A 20,407-nucleotide genomic window follows, 5' to 3' on the forward strand; every position below is an offset into this window, starting at 1 on the left:
ATTGCAACACTTAGGATTTATATCATCTTCTTTTGTTCATGAGTTTAAAGTGCTTGGCATCTTGCCTTAACAGTATCTCTGAGAGGAAGGAAGCAAGCAAGAATTATTTCCTTGAATTTACAGATGCCGAAGACATCAAGACTGAGCCCATAAGTGCTACATATTTCCTGTGTTACTGAATTATTTGCTTCAGTTATTTCATCTTCTTTCATCTGGTTTATGTATAAGACATGGAAACAAATCCCTGAATGTGTAGACATAAGCAAACTAATTAATACACATTGAAATATAATTGTTGAAGGAAGCAACCTGAAGAGTTTTGAGTTACTAGATCAGAGACAGTAAGTTTCATAGCAGACTTGGCATGGGGTGGTTCTAAAACTAGTTTACTATTATTAGTTTTTTCAAAGAGTGTTTCCTCTCTGAAATACTCAAGTTTGCTAATTACTAAAATGAAATAAACATGTCTTGGGATACATTCCAGGAAAATGTCACAGGATATGTGGACAGGAAATATCGGATGGATGTCATTGCAGGCTAGTAAAATGCAGTGTTATTAAAAACAAACAAACAAAAAAATCTCCCAAAACTCCATGTCAGTGATAACTTTAAGTTATCAATTGCATTCATCCAGAAAAAGTTGCTAGAGATCTTTACAAATTGTTTTCTGATGTCATGAGTCCTAAACAGGCTCACAGGGGGAAAAAAAATGCCATCAAAGTTAATATTAGAAGACATAGAATGATACTTCTTGCCTTATAATCTAGATACAGAGAATGGTCAGATAAATCACTGGGTGGGTCTGGGGCACACCCTAAAGAGATGAGCTTACATTGGAAAGAACAGGGTGAACAAAAGGAGATATGACAGAAATTCATTAATTAAGGAAACAATATAGGGGAACAATCAGACATTCTAACCACATTAAAAACGTTGACCTAGTATGCAGAAAGTAAAAGTTATTTTAAATACCCCTTCAATAGAAAAAATGAAAGGTATGTTAAAGAAAACAGAATAAAACCCATGTTACTCTTACTTGGATTTTGCACTAGCCCAGAAGTAGTTAATGCAAAATCAAAAGCAAGCTTAAACCCAGACAGAATTGTTGGGTTTAAGAACTGTTGACAGCAACTTCCATTTCTTTTCAGCAGATCAATTCAGTACAACCCAGCCCTATATAAGCATCTGTTATGTGCCAGACCCTCTTCCTGGTGCTAGGATACAACAGTAGAAAAAAGTCAATCCACGTCTCAGGAAAACAGTGAAACAACAACAACAACAACAATAATAATAAATCAACCTCATATTGTACCTGGGTGATGTTAAGCACCACGAAGAAAAACAGATAAGAGTGGGGGAGTGACAAGGTGGTTGTGTGTGTAGGCACACTTGTGGCGGGGAAGGGGTACTTTGAGTGGAGACCTGAAGGAAAGGAGTGAGCTTCCAGAACTTCCTCACCTCTGCTATACCTGCCAGGCCTGTGTTTCAGGGAACCAGAAGAGGACAGCAGAGAGCTGGGGAGTAGGAGAGGAACTCCACACCTGTGCTACTTGCAGCTCTGGGAATCTGTTGGATTCCCACCTCTGTGGAGGGCATGGGGAACTGGACTGTGAAGGGCAGCTGCGTTCTCGGAGCCACCAAGAGAGTTGAGGCAAACTTGGGAGAAGAGGTATGGTTAGGGCACAGTTTGTCTATGCCTAGCAAAGAAAGACTTGCAGAAAATGAAGGTTAAGTCAGGAAACTGAAACAGGTAAGTTGGGGAAGCTGTCAGGAGATACAGATAAACCCAATCTGAATCATTCCTTTAGCCAAGGGCTTGATGAGACTCCATCTGTAGCTCATTAAGGTAGCTTCCAGAACAGCAGTTTGGGGGTGTTTGAGGATGATATGAATCACTGTGCTCCTTTCTACCATAGCAGAGTTGGGTCTTTATTTTCTACATTTTTCCACATCCTTGAATCTGAAGGATTAAGAGCAAAAGGCGCTTGAATCAGTAGCAGTTTAATCATTGTGCTTAACTCTCTAGACTGCCTGACTCATTGGGCTGCCCCTCCCCCATTTCCTCCCTTGCTATCAGATTGTGTAGTTTTCTACCTTTATTTAAAAATTAAGAAGTGACCGTGAAGAAAGGGTTATTTTTCTTTGGACTGTATGTAACAAACTCTACCCTGGATTTTTGGCATTCATCCTTCCTTCCCTCCCGGTTCCCTACCAAATGTGAAGAGAAAGCAATAAAACTATTATCTAGATCCCCAATTCTGAAAACAAATAAAACAACCAACAAATCCATTGTGCCCTTGTGAGATATGATTGTGGGGGTCGTGACTGCTTGTTTTTCACTTGCTCCATTATCAAACATTCCCACTATTTTGTCCCTTAGCTTCTTCTTTTAGTTGTATTATTTTTTAGTTCAGAACGTCTGTTTATATTTCACAAACCCTTTGCCATCAACGTGGTTCCTTTCCTCCTTCTTTGTCTTTGATGATGTGTCGCTGCCTTCTCTGATGCTTGGGTGACTGGAATCAGCATCCGCACAAGGCAGCTCTACCATAATCAGTTTGAGTTCAGTAAGGAAAGGGATCTTTACAGGCAACTTTGTTCCTTTTTTCTTAACAGGATTAAGAAGCTCAGCTCTTTAAATTCTTGCATATAACATTGACATTTCCAGGGTATGTTTGGACCAGGGAGTTCAAAGAGAAGAAGCAAAAAAGAAAAGCCAATATGACTTTGTTTCTTACCTTGCTGGAGGAGCTGTTTGTGCAAATCGCCTATAAGCTTATTGACCTGAATCTTTGACTCCTTGTTTTCTCTGGATTTGGCTGGAGTGGAGACACTGATGGAGTGCTGATAGGGCTGATTGAACAGCCCCCAGCTTTGCTTGGCACGAACCTGGCTTCCCTTCGCAGCCACCTCCCCCTCCCTCCAGATGACATTATTGTTCCTTGGCAAACCCTGTTTTCCTGGATCCAGTACTTCTTCACCTTTAAAAAAACATATATACATTTTAAAATCATTACGTTTTTCTTACATAAGTTATCCAACCATACAAAATGGAAAAGTAGTTCTTTATAGGAGATAGAAAGAGAGGTTAAAATAGTGTCCTACTTGTATTTTCTCTCATGAGATGGAAAAATAATTCACCTATGACACTGTGCTTCCCTCTTTTGTAGCTATCTTAAAAATCTGCACAGCATCCTTTCTGTTTGGAATGGGACTGAATGTTTAAAACCTCCATTGTTAGAAAAATGAGAGAGCATTTGAACAAACTGCTCATATGGTAGAGTCAGCATTTTCTTAGTTTGATGGAAGCAGAGGGTGTGGGAATTTTGGTATGACTCAGCTTTTTATATGTAAGGATCAGATAAAACTTTGTCTACCAACCTCATCTCTGGTCCCATAAATATTATCATGAAAATTTCAACAAAATGAAAAATGATCTATTTTGCAGTACATAAATTAACTCATAGTATTATCAATTATGAGATGTATATGATAATATATACTTTTTTGCATAGGACAGAGCAAATTCATTGTTGTTTCTTTGATAAGACCATCAACAGATCTCACTTGTGCAATTTGCTAAAGGTCTCTTTTGAAACAATGAGAATTGGTGAAATATGTAATTGCCTAAATCTTTTATAGTTTATGAAATAATCTCATATTGTAATAAAGTATATTTTATAGTTTATCAAATAATCTCATATTGTAATAAAGTATATCTCATTTTGTCTGTCTACATATTGAGGGTACAAGGAGTTCTTTTCCTGTTTTCCTTTATTTTGTATCAGCATCATTGTTATAAATAATAAAAAGGAAAGTTAATATAAAACCTTCTTCTACCATTTAGAAAAATTGGCCTTTTAGTTTAACGTTTATGTTTTTTGGAATCGCAAGAATTTTTTTTAAACTGTAAGGTTTAGTTAGGTTTATTGTTTTCCCTAATAATGTTGAAATTCAAAAGAAGAGTAAGAATTTATTTAATTTATATTGGCCAACTTATATTGTTATACTGTATGTATGAATGAATATGTAACAACAAATCCCATCATTATGTGCAACTATAATGCACCAATAAAAATGTGGAAAGATATATATATAAAGTCAAATATTTGGATACTAAACAATATATGCATTATTAATTGACTTTTTCACTTTTAATCTAGACAGCAAATAAATAATCAATACATTTAGTCAAGTAATATAAAAGGACTACTAATTTAGAAGTCATTTTTAATATCTACATTTTCTTAGTGATGTTTTGGGTTGAATGAAGAGCCCTCATTTCTTAAATAGTAGATTTGATCAGGTTGTAATTATATAAACAGCTATTTTAAGTTTTAAGTGTTTATTTCAATTTTATTTTGCTTAAACTTTTATTTGAATCAATTTCATGCCTATCTATACTCATGTTTACCAGTCATTTATACCTACTAACTTTTAATTTACGTTTCTACTTCAAAGAAAATTAAATGTATGAATGGCATTAGGGATGCCTGGGCAACTAATTTATTTTAATCTTATGGAATTAGCATAGTCGACAACCCTGAATCTAACTGTTGATCACATTAGGATATGAGATAAAATGTTAACATTTTTGGGAAGCAACTCTTGAAGTTAACACTGTCTCTACTTTTTATTCTTAAACATCACAAATGATTAAAAACCTTTTCTCAGTTGTTCCACACTAACATCTTCTAAATTTAAATCAAATAAGATTTCCAAAGCTCTTAATCTTCTCATATAAAATTTACATTTTCTTGTTAGTATGTAAAATTCTCACAATGTTTTTATCATTCGAGAAGCAATAGGCAGCATTAAGCATATGCCTATCGTTACCTGATGGGATAATCTTTATCTTTGGTAGGCCTAAACATAGATATGTAAAGGGAACTGTAAAAAGCTATGGTATGATGAATTTAATTATAGTAATAAAGTCAGTCACTTTTTTGTTGTTCTTAAAAGGTCAAGTAAAAATAACTGAATGTGTTGCACCAATAAATAATGATTAAGAATGCAGATTGCTGTCTCAGCTTCTTTTTTTGTAGTTCAATGAGATTCCTGAGATTGGCACTGAGACTATGTACCAATTATAATAATTATAATAATGGTAATAACAACTTTCATTTTCTGCTTGCTCCTGAAAGTCAGGCATTTGCTGTACATGCACCATCTCTAATCATCTTACCGTCCTGTAGGGTTCATATTATTTTCACCTGTGACCTCCAGAGGTTCAGTACCTTGGTCAAAGTCATGAGACTATTGAAGATTAATACCATATTAAAATTTGAGTTATTTGTACTTAGTAAAAATAGAAAAATGATTATGTTTTCTGATGTCTGTTATACAATTCTTGTAGAAGGTGATGAACACATCTGAAGATGGCTGGACAGAAAAAGTGTAAAATTCACTTTTTAAAGGTATTTTTAAACTGGCATTATCTAATGAATATTTATTACACATGATCTGTCATTCAAGAATTGAGGATGCATACAAAACCAAAGAATAAAACAAAAAGGATAGACTAAATGAATTAGGAGTGTGCTTAAAATATGTCAAATATGTCGGTCTTTTGATACGTCTTTAAAGGCTTTCTACCAATATCAACCAGATTGCACTAAATAAAGTTGGCATTTTGATACAATGCAAAGGCTATATTCAAAGCTCTTTCGACTCATTACATTAAGTGGATAATTATGTTACCCTATTTGGGTGTCATACAATAAGCCACAATTTCTCACTGCCTGTTGCTTGTGATGTTGTTTTCAGATAATTCAAAAGAGAGGGAGACACACCAAAATGTGTGTACTTGGGCAGAAGCCAGTAATAAATGGCAGGAATGTTTATAAATCCATCAAAACCATTTAGATAAGCATTTCAGCCCTGTAGAAATGTTCCCGAAGTGAACTCTTTACAGCACTTTGACCTTAACACAAAATAAGACTAAATAAAAAGCGGAGAAAGGAAGGAAGGAAGAGGGGAAGAGGGCATTGTTTGCAGGGAAGGCTCTGGGCACTGTGAAAACTTTTCACTTTTCTGAAGGAAATGCAGTACAGCAGATGGTAAGAGTGGAAGTGAGATAAACATAGGAACTAGAAAAGTAAGCAATACATTCTAACAGGTTCTATATCAAAGATCTGGAGAAGTAGAAAGATTAGACAAGGAACTGTTTTGAAACTTGACAGTGTCTGTATCTTACCAAGTCTTATGCACATAGCAGAATGGAAAGTGGAATTGCACAGACAGTGGGCTGTGATTATATTTTTCTGTCAGTAAGAAAGGAAGGTCTCTTTAAGGAGTATTTTTAAAGACAGATTCATCAAGTTGGAAATCTGTAGTACACATACATAAAACACTGCCCCTGTACCTATTCAATAGTGCCATCTGATGCTGTTTCTGTTGTTGCCATAGGATTAGCACAATTCAGTATATTTGGGGTCTTAGATAAATTTTTATTTTTTTTTTCAGAGCAGAGTCCAGCCCAGGCTGCTTAACTAACACTGAGAACCTGTAACTTGTTTACATGATTATGTGTGTTTAGAGACAGAAAGAAAACTACATAAAAGATGCTTCATTTCCTCCAGATAGAGTAGTGATCTAGTTAAGGAAGAAAACATCACCAGTGAGAATGTTTCTGAGGGGTGGAGATGATGTTAAGTTTTGGTTAAGGAAGCAGTGTGTTCATTCTTAAGCTTCCTGGCAATAACGTGTATCATTGTAGAATCCAGTGTGTACCTGCCTCATTTCACCCTAGTGTGCTGTTCTAGTGGATGACTAGTAAAGGGCATACCAAAATACAGTAGTAACTCAGGAAGAAGAACTGATTCTACAAAAATATGAAAGATACTTAAAAAAAAAAGACCACAAAAAGCTTATATCCTAAGGCAAATCCAATTTAGAAAATTACGATATGATTTTTCTACAATGTTGGTAGTAGGAAGTTTATAAAGTGGCCCTAAAAAATTCCAGCTCATTAATGTAAAAGAATGCAATTATAAAATTATGTAATAATTTATAAGTATGCATAATATCTCATGCTTGTATTTATTGCCAAGTAAATATTGACTATCTTTCATTCTCTTTTTTAGTTTTTCTCATGTGTTTAATGTTTTTATATCAAATAATAGACCCAGGGAAGTTCAAAATAGTATTGAATAAATCTAAAACTTGAACAATTCAAATAAATTTTAGATATTGCTTCAGAATTCTGAGGCTGGTTTAACAATAATTTCTCAACAACTGAGCATTTGGGACGAACCATTTATTTAATCGGAAGGATAGTTCTGACCTTTACTATAGTTACTTCTCGGAGGCAGCTTTCCTATGAGGTTAATGAAGCTGGAGTTTCAGAGCACCTCACCTGTCTTTCCAAGGCCCCTGCACCTAATTTTGTAATTATAACTTTGTGCTCTTCTTAATGAGGACCTCCCAAGTTGTAAAATCTTCAGACCCTGCAAAGCTTGAATCAACCTTTAGTAAATTAGCAAATCTATTAAGTAAGACTGAATTCACAGGAGACAGCATTGATCAAGAATATTAAGTTTGGTTTCAGCTCCCTAATTTGTTGGCAAACCTTCAATTTGTAAACTATATTTTTATTTATATTACATATCTGTGTTCTGAATCTATTATTGCATACGATAAAATTACCTTTAGTCTAAAATTATCATGAATATTCATGACAAGCCTGATTTTCAAAGTGCTGAGTTAAAAATTGAAGCTGAGAAGGGAAGAATTCCCCCATGTTTATGAAAATCTGGAAGATGCTGTGGGTATTATGTTTTTCTGGTGTTATCATCAGCAGCTAACGACCTCTTGTTGGCATTAAGGGAGGAGATGCTTTGAGAAGATTTTGCACTCAAAAGAGCCTGAATGGGTCTAGTGATAACATAATTGGGACTATTCCCAGTGTTGGAAGATAGATGAGGATCTGAGTAAGGACGAGATTGACATGATCTAGAATATTTTTTCCCCACCGATATGAAAACTCTTTTAGGTTCAACTGTAAAATTAGGTTCCTGGGAATAGCCAAAGAACTGTTGGGTTTGTATCCCATTGTCTAGAACTGTCTTATGGAGAGGTCCACGCTAAAAGGGTCCATGCTGGAAAATATGGCCTTTAGTATGAAGTGGCCACATGCCTAACTCTAAATTCTGTTACTACAGAGAGTTTTCAGCTTATGTAAAATGCATAGTTTTTATTTGTTTGCTTGATTATTGGAATAATGAATGACTCTTGAAGCACAGTGGCATTCAGCATTCCTGCTTTATCCAATCCAATAAATATTCATTGAACACCTGCTATATCAGACACTGTGAGACATGCTGTGGATCCAATGTGAAGTTCTTGGCTATCCTGGAATTTACACTATTATGGGAGGCAGTCTTACAGTTTGGATGTGAGGTGTCCCTCCCCCCAAAAAACAAAACAAAACAAAAAAAAACAAAACTTGTGTTTGACAATGCAGGAATATGCAGAGATAAATCAATTTGATTATGAGAGCTGTGACCTAATCAGTGGATTGACCCATTTGCTGGATTAATAATTTGAATGAATTATTGGGTGGAAACTATAGACAGGAGGGGCATGGCCGGAGGAAACAGGTCACTGGGCACATGCCCTTGGGGGTTATGTATCTGGTCCAAGGCACCCCCTTTTCTCTGCTTCCCGACTGCCCTGAGCTGAACAATTTTCCCTTCCACCACAATGCTTTACCTCACCTCATGCACAAACCAGTGAAGTCAGCTGACCATGGCCTGAACCTCTGAAACCATGAGTCCAAAATAACCTTTTTCTTCTCCAAGTTGTTCTTGTCAGGTGTTTGGTCCCAGTGATGCAAAGCTGACTACCACACAGACATTAATAAAAATAATTGCACAAGTGGTAAATGATGGCTTGACTTCATAAGGAAGGTCAGAGAATGTGACACTTAGGTGGAATCAAATACTGACTAGCTTTTAGATATAAAGAAGTAACACTGTGCCAAGTTGAGGGACTCTGGAAAGAAGCTGTGAGTCAGAAGAATCAGAAAAGATAATAAAAACCATAAGACTAAGGATGGGAAATAATGAGAGGCAGCATCAGAAGGTAGAAGAAGTATCTTGAAAACTGAAACATTAAATGCACTGAACTTCCCATAGCCACAGTAGAGAGAAAACAACAGAAAAGTAAGATAATTTCAGTTGAACAGCAGGACAAAACAGAATTAATCAGGAAAATGATCTTCTCTATTTGTGAGTTCTGAGAGTATTTGGATTGATGTTACATAAAAAGACTTTAGATAGGGGTCCAAGTATTTGTTAATTGCTGTCCTGAACTTGTACTGTCCATTGGCAATGAAGAGTCCATTCGTGTGGCTTGAATAAAGTCCAATTTATAAACAAATGATGTTCTCTATAATAGTAAGTGATCAATTATGGATAGCATCCAGGAATCTACTGCAAGAGGTGAAGCCCCTATAGAATGGATCGTTTTATTAAAAAGCAAAGAATATAAGTGAGAGTATATGAAAATTGATATTCATCTATCATTACTTTCTCAAATTGGTTTGATTTTTCTGTGTAGGTTAGGCTGTGTTGTTGGAAAGGGCAATTTGAGAGATAGTAAGATGTTCATGGTTTTCTGAAGTGAAGAACTGGTCTATGAGTAGGAAGTTACAGTACAGAACATACTTATGGACAGACCTTAGTGAGATTTTTTGGGGGGCGGGGGCAGGGAGAAAGGAAAGTATAATAAACAAAATTATCTAAATGTAAACTGTTAAATGTTATGTTACAAACATCTGTTAAAGTAAAGCATCTTTTCTGTCCTATTTTGCCTATATATTTGACTTTTTCAGGTGCTCTTTGGGAGAAATAATGAGGAATAAAAACTATATGATGGTGATTTGGCTTATTTTCTCTATTTGAAAATTTCCCTTATGCTGGAAATCCGCTGTGAACTTAAACTTTGAGAAAACCTCTTTCATATGCAGGACAATATTGATAGCAGGAATACATGTGCATTTCTGGAGAAAAAAATGACAAATCATTCTTCTTTTTTCCTAAATTATTAATACTTTGTGACTGTTATATTTGCCATGAACAATGAACAAATTATTTTTCAATAATTTTCCTTTACTATCTGTAATAAAATAACACAAATTATAGTAGTCATGCATTAACTGTAGAAATTCACTTTCTTCTTAAAATAACATACTTAGTTTTGTACTTTTATTACCAATTGTTTCTGGATTGATTCTTCATGTGGGATAGGAAAATTCATAATGAATATATGTAAATTTTATTCCTTTGATCTGTTTAATCTTCATATACTGGAGTCTGAAAAAGAATATCATCAAAATAATGACATAACTACAGAAAACTCAAGAAAAATTTAAAATGCATTTTTAAAAACAAAATTATATACTGAATCAAATTATCCAGAACATGGAAAAACTCTGGATTTATTATACATATATAGTACGTCAAAGGGGAGAACTGAGAAGACGTTGTGATAGGGATCCACACATATAACAGACCTATTCATTTCAAATTTTCTTTTTGGTATGCTGTAAAGAGGTAATGCTTACATGCTTTTATTTTCATTTCTAGATGTAGTGTTAATAGAATATGGCATTTTTTTTTCTTGGATAATCCGTAACTAAACAATTGGTTTAAGCCAGACATTACTGCAAGGCTGTTAGGCAAAGTAAACACAAACCAAATCTTAAACTTTAATGTCCTCGCCCTTCAACATGAGCTGTAGTTTTCTGTTTTTGACTGTTGCAGTCCTTTTACCAAAGCTATCTTGTCTGATGATAAAACCATAAGTGTATGAAGCTCACACATTTTTCATCTCTTTTATGACCTTATCTTTCATGAGCGGCTTCTGTGAAGGTATCCTAACTATAGGAAGCACCTGGAAAACATATGTGATATCTATTCTCTGATAAGCAGTTGTGAACAAGAAAGTAGATCTGTCACTTCTGAACTGTTCATTGTTAAAAAATACTTTGATGATTTAGCTGATTGCAAAATACATTATAGGGATGACTAACAGCTCCAGTAACACTCCTAGCCAAGAAAGTTCAATAGTTATATTGTACAAGAATTTCTATAAGAGGTTAATATTGATAGGAACTACATGGATTAAAAGAGCAGGGTTGAGAAAGGCTGTTTGCTTGCATGACTGCTTTCAAACACTGCTGCTGTTTTGTGCTGAAAAAGTGACTGTCTCAGAATGTGGCAAATCTTTAATTTCTATAGGAATGTTTAACTTTCAGTGAAAAGGTGTTTGTTTGCATTTTTGAAATTATTTTTGCTTGGCAAGGAAAGCCACTGCTTTTACCACCTTACCAACAATACCTAATATGGTATTTAAAGATGCCGTTTCGTGTGTTTCAAAGATGATATTCTAGTGCATTTCCCAAAGCTATTTATGCTGTGCATTTTAATGCTCAATAACACCTTCAATTTCCTCCTATAGGGCTCTCATTGAGGAAAAATAGAAGGGCCTGCAAAATACGTATGATATCTTTCAAAAGAGCAACAAAAGAGTTTAATCTTGCAGTGGAAAACCATTAACTCCGTAGCCATAATTTTAGAAATATTATAGATTTTGTTACTGCTTGACATTTATTCTGTTTCAACATTATGAATTGGTCTCCAGATTTGTGGTCGTCATCCCATTAAATATGTTTGGCTTTGCTGAAAATACACTGAAATTTCTATGTAAAGGTGTGTGAATAAAGAATTTAGAAAGTAAATGAATGAATGTCAAATGCATTCCTGGTTCTTTCTGTTATTCTCTTCCAGGCATCCTTTTTGGTCTTCCTTTCTTCTTCCTACCAACTGAAGCAATATCTTAACAAATTATGCCTATTTTCTTGGCTATTAATTATTCATGCTATTTTTTCCTAAGCTACTCAATAATGCTGATTGCAAATATTGGAAATTAAAAATGGACAGAAGTGAAAGAAAATTATGGTCAAGTCAGTTCCATTCAAATCAGGAAGTAGCTGCAACTGGATTAATATCAAAATAAAATTATATTTATAAAGAAGAAAATTTATATGAATTCTTTAAATAAAGAAGCACATCTGTTGTGAGGGGGAAAGACAGTGTTTCTTAAAAGTGCTTCAGAGATTTCATATTTGATTAAATTATTTTTAATCATTTTCATTTTTCATTAGTAAAATGATTAAAAATGAATTGGCTAAAAACATTACCATAAAAATGAGAACTAGTTTCCTGAGATAAAGTTAGAAGATGAAGGGTACAAAAGTTGAAAAATGTGACATATTCTAGTTATTAAATAGAAATAATGTACTCAAAGCAATTAATTAGCAAATGTAATGATATTGCAGTTGGCTATGGTAGAAAGAATGAAACCCAAATCTAATTTTCCAACTGGTCAGTGAGTAATAGTTATTGATTAAACATCTATGTGTAGTTGATTTTACTAAGTGCCAAGTAAAGTAGGAAATCTTTAGAAAATAATTCTTACAAAGATTAAATCCATAAATCCTTTCATGTTAATATGTAAAATAAAGAAACAGGGTTTATATGTGAGGAGGAAAAAGCAGCTCTCAGATCCCATCCTGCTGTCTTTGTTTTTTGCTATTGTGACTGTTGACTGTGATATTCTCATAGGTTAGGAGTGTATCTTTCCAAGTAGGACTAATGTGGAATCTGATTCCGGGCATCTTTCCACATCTCAGTCCCTTGATTTATTTTTCTAAGGTATAAGGATGCGAATACACTGCAGAGTCATTGATGTGATGTTCACAAATCATTTAGTAGTGTCCCTAGTGATGAGTGAGATGTGATAGCCTATTTAGGTTTAGTGTAGACTGTGACCGAGACGACATGCTCTAGGCTTTGTTCATCCTAATGACTTCAGTATTTGGCTCCTAACCAATATTGAAATGAGCACAATTAAATTCTGATCATGTTTTCTATGTCCACTTGGACATCTTATAGGACATGGTTATGTCATATGTTTTTTCTTTCTTTGTATTCATTTTTTAAGAAAACATGGTTAAATAATTAGAAGACTTTAAACTGCTGGGTGTGGTGGCACATGCCTCTAAACCCAGCAACTCCAGAGGCTGAGGCAGGAGGACCATCAGTTCAAAGCAACCTCACCAACCTTGTGAGTCCCTAAGGAACTTAGTGAGACCCTGTCCCACAATAAAAAATAAAAAGACCTGGGCATATAACTCAGTGGTAACCCCCCCCCCCCCAGTTAAATCCTTGCTACCAAAAAAAGACTATTATTCTCTCAGAATTTACTTTTATTAATGTGATATATATATTGTTCACTTACTTGATTTCATAAATAGCTTAAGATAGATGCAAAACGAATTTCTTTTGAGCTACTAGTTGCATTTAATTATCTGTTTGTACAGTGCTTCTTTAAATGTCTGTGATATTTATTTTCAGTAGTTCTAATTATATGTATAGTGTAATGAAATAAATTAGAACAAATCATTCAATGGATTTGGATTATCAATACTGAGTATTGCTCCAGATATTGATGAAGGTTAAGTCTAAGCTTGACAGTTCTGATTTTGCAATTAAATGACATTAAATGAAAGTGTTACATTATTTGAAATCACTAGTTCAATCAAGCCTTCGGTAGATCGAATTATAATATTTTCATTTTGAATGAATTACTTAATTTCTTAGAATCAAATATCTGCTAAGATTTGTGTCCATCCTGCCATTTGTTTTCCTGGTAGATAAAGGATAAGAATCATGGGTAAATTTGGCCTTTGTGGAAAGAAGAAAGAGCTTCTGGATCTTGAAACATAGGGATTTAAACACCAGAAGGGACTTTAGAGATCATCTAACACAGATTCTCTGAAGTTTCAGATATTTTACTGGTTTCTTTCTTCATGGAGCTTTCATAGCATAAAACCTGGGTTAGATCTCATGTCTTTGTGCTCTTCTCACATCATGAACTACTCCGATTGAAGCACTTATCATTCCAGGTGACAAGTTCCTAGCCACTGAGTGTCTCACACTGGTCTATAAGTTATATGGGAGAAGGTGCCATCTTTATTTGCATTCTCATTGTCCAACACAGGTCCTAAGAATCAGAAAGTAGTTTTTGAGTAAGTTAGGAAAGAACAATTTTATCTCACCTTTGTTTAGAACAATTGTTAATTTATTGATTGAATTGAATCCTTTCTTTTAACTTATTTTGTGATTACCATGCTTATTTCGTAATATGTTTGTGAAAAATGCACCATTTCAAATTATTTTTCTCATATTATTATTTTTTCTTCTAAACATGTAATTTGCCTAGTAAGCTTTCAGAGCAGACTTAACCATAGTCTCAACAAAAATTGGGGAGCGTTCTGAGACAAGAATCAGAATTATTTTGGAATGAGTATGGGAGATAAAAAAGATCAGAGGTCTGACAAGATGTGTTCTTACAAACTCAGTAAATATGCATTGACCTTTGTATTTGCACCCCCCACTGAAAAATCTTTTCTCATTGCCATCGATATGAGGTTAGAATTCCAAAGTTAACTATATAGTTTCTTCAGGGTCGGTCTTGTTTTATGCTTCTGGTTTCTAACTTCCTACATATGTGTCCTCTCTTAGAATTATTTAAGAACTACCTTAATTGTATGTTTTTATTGGTGGTTACTGCTTTCTTACATATTTCTTATCTCCTTGACTAGATTACATAATCCATACCAGAAAATACTGTTTTTTAAATCTTTATATTTCTTATTTTGTTAATGGTTAGTTGAATTTTGCATGGTGCTGAAATTCCAGCAATTAAAATATAATAGTAAGATGCAGAAATATATACTCCTTTGTGTGAACAGAAAGATGATACAGTTAGTATCTGAATATAAAACTTAACTTCTCTAAGTGGTTTTCCTCAGAATTTTATACTTTGTCCTCTGGATCTTTGGATATATGATCTGGAACAGCATGACCTCATGTTTGCTTCTTAATGGTTTGCTCTGGGATTATTATTCTAGTGTTTATGATACTCATCAACTAGAGAAATGAAAGGATGTTTTGTAAAGATTGCTAGGAGACTCAAAGATTGAAGGAGACTCAAATTTAACTTTTAACTTTATACAAACTGCTGGTTTTGGTAGCCTCTGTGATGCCTCCATATGCTTGCCTCTAACCCTCCTGTCATGCTTGTTGGTGAAAGAATAAAACATAAAGCTACTTTAATCTGCTATTACTGTGAAGGATGGGAATCACTTACTGCTAAAGCCAAAGAAGATTTGGGCAAGATGCCTCATACAGAAACTAATTGTATTGGTCAGCTTTCTGTTATTATAACAAAATACCTGATATAATCAACTTAAAAAAGAGGAAAAGTTTATATTGAGCCTGGAGTTCTAATATCCCCTTCAAGTGCATGCTCCCAATGACTGGAATACCTCCCATTGAACCCTGCCTCTTGTAGGTTCTGCCTCTGCCCCATAGTGCCATCTTCTCCCAGTAGCCTTTAACGTGTGCACTTTGGGGAAACACTTATTCAATTTATCCAAACCATAGCACTAATATGGTAGCTCTGTAAGCATGGATAAGTCAGTGACATCTGTACATGAATTTCCTAAACAGTAAATGAATCTGTGTTAGATGATCTCTAAAGTCCCTGCTGGTGTTTAAATCCCTATGTTTCAAGATCCAGAAGAAATGAGAAATTTGATTAAAAGAAGTAGATGATTATTTAGAAACCATAGGTTTCCCTCTCTTCCACTGGTAGGAGGAACAATTCCCTTTGTGCATTCCCCTACATAGTACCTAGAGTGAGCCCCACCCAGTCTGTAGGAATGCTAACAAACAGTTGCTCACCTAAGTGGGAGATTTGAATTCTACTCCGTGTGGAAAATAATATGTGTAGAAACGCCAGTGCTCTCCAGATTGGGTCAGGTGTCCTTGGTGATTGAGGTCATCCACTGGTATTTTACTAAATTTTATTGAATCAATGATGAGAAAGTTTTCAATTTTTTACATTCTTTTCATATGAATGAGAAAATGCTCAAATTCTTATTACTATAACTTAAATACTCTTGTAGTACTTACTCCCTTCTCTTTTCTTCCCGAAACAAAGCCATAAGACCAGAGACTCTGAGTCTAATTAGACATGATAACTAGAATCTGGAAGTATTATATGTATTTTTGTTCAAGTATTTTTATGTGTGCCTCTATTGTTTGCATGTGATACTGATTTTCTACTTGCCCCGGGCATGCATTTGTTTTGAAAAATATTTGTTTTTTAAATAAATTTTTATTTTTACTCAGATTTTTAAAATAAGTTATAGAAAGTGAGTCAATGTAAAGAAAATATTGAACGAAGTATTACAAAAGTGGTGACTGGCCCCAAATCATGAAAAGTGTGAGATGCTTGGGATTAAATGGAGTGTAACAGTAAAGGACCCATCAAGAAACTGATGGAATGATTAATAGGTTTAACTAAAAGGAGTTTAGTCAAGGGACAGTGTACAGGTGTGGGTGAGGTTGAGGGAACTGACAAGGAATGAGAAGCATCAAGGGAAGGCTCCCAGCAGTGGAAGCTGTTGGCACTCTGGTCCCAAGAGGTATGTGATACAGGAGCACGGGAGAAGCAGGAGGGGGGCCTCCAAACAGGAGCACTTAACCCTGCAGTGCAGCCAGTACTAGCATCTGGAGACTATCAAGGATTAAGGGATTGTCAGGGGACAAACACCTGCCTTTTCTCTCCTCCTGAACTCTTCTTCTGATCTGCTGTCAATGCCTCCATTGTGTGACCTCAAGTAGAAATCAGAAGACAAGGGACCCCAGTGATGGAGTCTTAAGAGGTCAGATTCTCCAAGGTGCAGAGCAGAGAAGAGGAGGAGAAAAGGCCACAGGGTCTGGCAGGAAGGGACACATGGAAAAGATCTAGCTCATGAGAAATGTTAGATTCTTCACCCAGCTAACATGATTGTTATTCAATTTTTCCAAATTGCCAAATTGCTGATTACATAGCATTAGTTTCAGCATTTACATACATGAAGGGATGATATTCAAAGTGTTAACAGCTAGAACAGCCTGGAATCTTACCAGTAAAATCAGATGCCTTGATCTGCTTGCTGACCAAACTTTATCTCTTAGTATCTAGACTGGAGGAGGTGGAGGAACGCCCACTAGAGAGAGGCCAAGCATGCAGAGTCAGGCTGAGGGGCAGTTGATTAGTTTAGGTCTATCAGAAGTTCATTATATTAAAGGCTGCAGAGACTACTCCGATGTGGCTGAGGACCAACCCTGTCCATGTCTGAAAAGTGAGACTACAACTTGCCCTCTGATCTCCAGAAGATGACTGGTTGACATGTGATTATGTTCTTCCATGTGACCTGCACAAGCAGCAGATTGGAGCACATCTTGTATTGCTGAGCCTTTGCATCTTCATTGTGCTTCTTTGACCTTGCCTCTCATTTGTTAACTTACTCTTCTGAATGGGTTCTATATTTCAACAGGAAGCTGTATTTTTTCTGAATTTATCCTCTTGTGCCTACTACATTTTCTTAAACATGATAGATGCTCAATATATATTTTCTGGAGACAATTTCATTGGTATTCATTGTGATCATACTGAAAGGAGAGATAACTTCCAAAGAACTTTCAATTCTAGACATGGTTTGGTGTGGTTTCACTGTAAGTTTTATTCTTTATTACCTGCTGCTCCTCTGTTTACAAAAAAAAAAAATGGGTTAAATAGAACTGTGATTAGGATTCTTCATTCTTTCTCCTTATCTTTGATTCCAAGTTTTAAAGTAATTCATTTTATGAAGTTACATATAGAAATGAATGTAAAATATATGGAGTTTAAGTTCAGAACTCTTATTAACATATTAATGTCATATGTAATAATAATGGTTGTCTAAAAATTTTGTATTTTCTAGGTTACTTTGAAAATGTAAAAAATTCAACGTATTGTTAAGTAAATATGTAAACATTCAAAAACAATTAGAGATTCAGGTAAATATGTGGAAAATGGTTATTGAAAACTTCAGAAAAAGATGGATAGGCAAGTCATTTAATTTTAAATTGTTTGCATGATTAGATTCAAGATTCAAGGTATAGTTGTCATGACCTTAATATCCTTCTCATTTCCATCTTCACATTTTTTTGTTATTGTGTTTTCTGAAATCTATGCCAGTTAAACTTAGGTATTATTTAAATTTTATATGTGTGCCCCATGCTAATGTTTATTTTCTTTTAAAACAGCATATGCCTTGTTACATTTTCACTTAAGATGAAGGTATCATAAATTAAACTTATGACTTTTAAAATATGGTTGCTTTGCTAATGTTTTGTCCTTCACTAGAAATCTGTTCTTGCTCGAAGCCTTTTTTTTTCTTTATATGTGAAAATGATGGCATAAAATTGTGAAAACCAGCTGCATTTATCCAAAGCATGAGTATAGCTTCATGGTTTCTTGCATTGTGAAGAGCTGGTCACTGGCTCATCTCATATACTATCCTTTAACTATGGGCTTTCTATACCCTGTCTTTAAAGAAATAACACCAAACAAGCAAAGGACTGGGAAAAAAATTTAAAAATCTTCAAAGTAACCTAAACTCAACTAAAACCTGGAATATGTCACATTGCAAGATATTTAATTTTTTTTCTACTGTAGCCTGCCTTTATAAAAATTTCTAATTTGGAAATAAGTGGGTTTTATGTTTTTCTGTATTAAAAGCATGAGAAAAATTATATGTTGCTGTTTGATTTTCTTCTTATAAATAATAACTTCCAAAAAATGATATGGAAATGTACCTTATTGATTATAGTACTTAACTTCATTTATTGATTGATAATGATGACTTTTTTTTTTTACAATTAAGCCACATTTAGATATCAAAATGATTGGACCTGGGCATTTGTCAGTTATCACATTATATGTAATAAACCTATTGTTAGGCATATGATGAGGAAATTCTTCTACAAGGATTTCAATGTGAAAAAGAGGGCTTTGATCATTTCTCTTTTTCTCTCTGTTGGTGTTTTTCAGGTGATGAAGGCATCCAGGAGATGGCAGAATCAGATGGGGACACACAGTCAGAGAAACCAGGGCAACCTGGAGTTGAGACAGATGACTGGGATGGTCCAGGTAGGACAGAAAATGCAATATTTACCTATCTTTTGCTTTTATTAAGAATTCAGATATTTTTCCTTTAAACTTAATTAAGCTTGCAAAACTCTTATAATTTTTCAACTCTGATTAACGCAGACACACAGGTGCGCACACACACACTTTTGGCAGTTTGAATATACCTCATTATTTAAAGATTTTTATCCTATTGTTAAAACTTGAAAAAAAAAAACAAGTGTCATGTCTGCTTGAAGTCTCCATAACTTTTTTTTGCATACTCACATAAAATTTGTCAGTTCTACTTGCTTTGTTTTTTTTTTTTTGAACAGAAAATCCTTAAGTGACATCCAAATGCAAATTGGGTGCCATTTTGAAGCTTACAAATAAGTTAGAAACAATACATCAAAGAACTATCATTTTCAGTTAAGTCATGTTCTAAATCACAGATTGAACCTTAGTATGCATTTAAAAGTTAAGAAAATGTCAAGATACTGTACCCTTTGATTCAAGGTTTTGACAACATCTTTACTTTTATGAATGAATTTAAACTTGCCTTTCAAGAACCTGACATTGAATCATTTCAAAAAAAAAAAAAAAAAAAAACTGATCAAGAAACTCCAGAACACCAGTATAATTTTATATGAATATATATTTATAAAATCTCTGTGGTTCTATTTGTTGCTAAGTAATTTACAGTTGATGGTATATTTATAAATGGAGACCATTATTTCATAGGGTTTAAAGATTTAAGTGAGTTTTGAAATAGTTTTAGCCATAATTTCTAAAGCAGTAACATTTTTCATTAAGAAAGATCCCTATATTTCAATCACATTTTCACCCTTGCATGACTTTGCAAATTGCTCTCCGCTGTGCATGAAGAAGAGAGGAACTCCAGTGGTAATTTTCTGAAACCATCAGCTGGAAAATATAATGCAAACAAAAATGAAGATACAGTATATCTGATTATTATGATGTCATTTCTAATGTTATTCATGATACACACAAATGTTTGTATTCTGTACACTATGGTATAATACTATACAAGATTTTGGATCAAATTGTATTAAATTTAAAAATAGTATAATACTATATTTTAAGAGTTTGTAAGACAATGTAAACTTCTTATGGTATTCCACCTTATTGCATAATGCTGCTGACTTCTCAGTGTGGGGAGAGAAGTTTGATTGAGAAAACAAATTGGAAAAAAAAAATGCTTGGAAAAAATATCCTAGTTTTGTTGTGAGGTTTACATATAACTTCAAATGAGTGGGTGAATCTTGTCTCTTATTGTTCCTTATTTATGGAATTGAATGTGATTATGTTTAGAAGA

The 20,407-nt window shown here is 34.4% G+C and overlaps 1 protein-coding gene across 2 annotated transcripts in view; it reads left to right on the top strand.

The window, feature by feature from the left end:
- Positions 1 to 20,407, top strand: part of Zfpm2 (zinc finger protein, FOG family member 2) — a 427,487-nt gene that overhangs the window by 92,989 nt on the left and 314,091 nt on the right. For both annotated transcript variants that reach the window (XM_046464949.2, XM_058585675.1), the window contains one exon: positions 18,997 to 19,095. In XM_046464949.2, coding sequence (XP_046320905.1) covers positions 18,997 to 19,095 — 99 coding nt within the window. The remainder of the gene's footprint in view (positions 1 to 18,996; positions 19,096 to 20,407) is intronic.

The sequence above is a fragment of the Marmota monax genome, unplaced genomic scaffold (assembly GCF_021218885.2).
Source record: "Marmota monax isolate L192 unplaced genomic scaffold, Marmota_monax_Labrador192_F-V1.1 WCK01_AAM20220418_F8-fsc00003, whole genome shotgun sequence".
In the NCBI taxonomy this organism is placed as follows: domain Eukaryota; kingdom Metazoa; phylum Chordata; class Mammalia; order Rodentia; family Sciuridae; genus Marmota; species Marmota monax.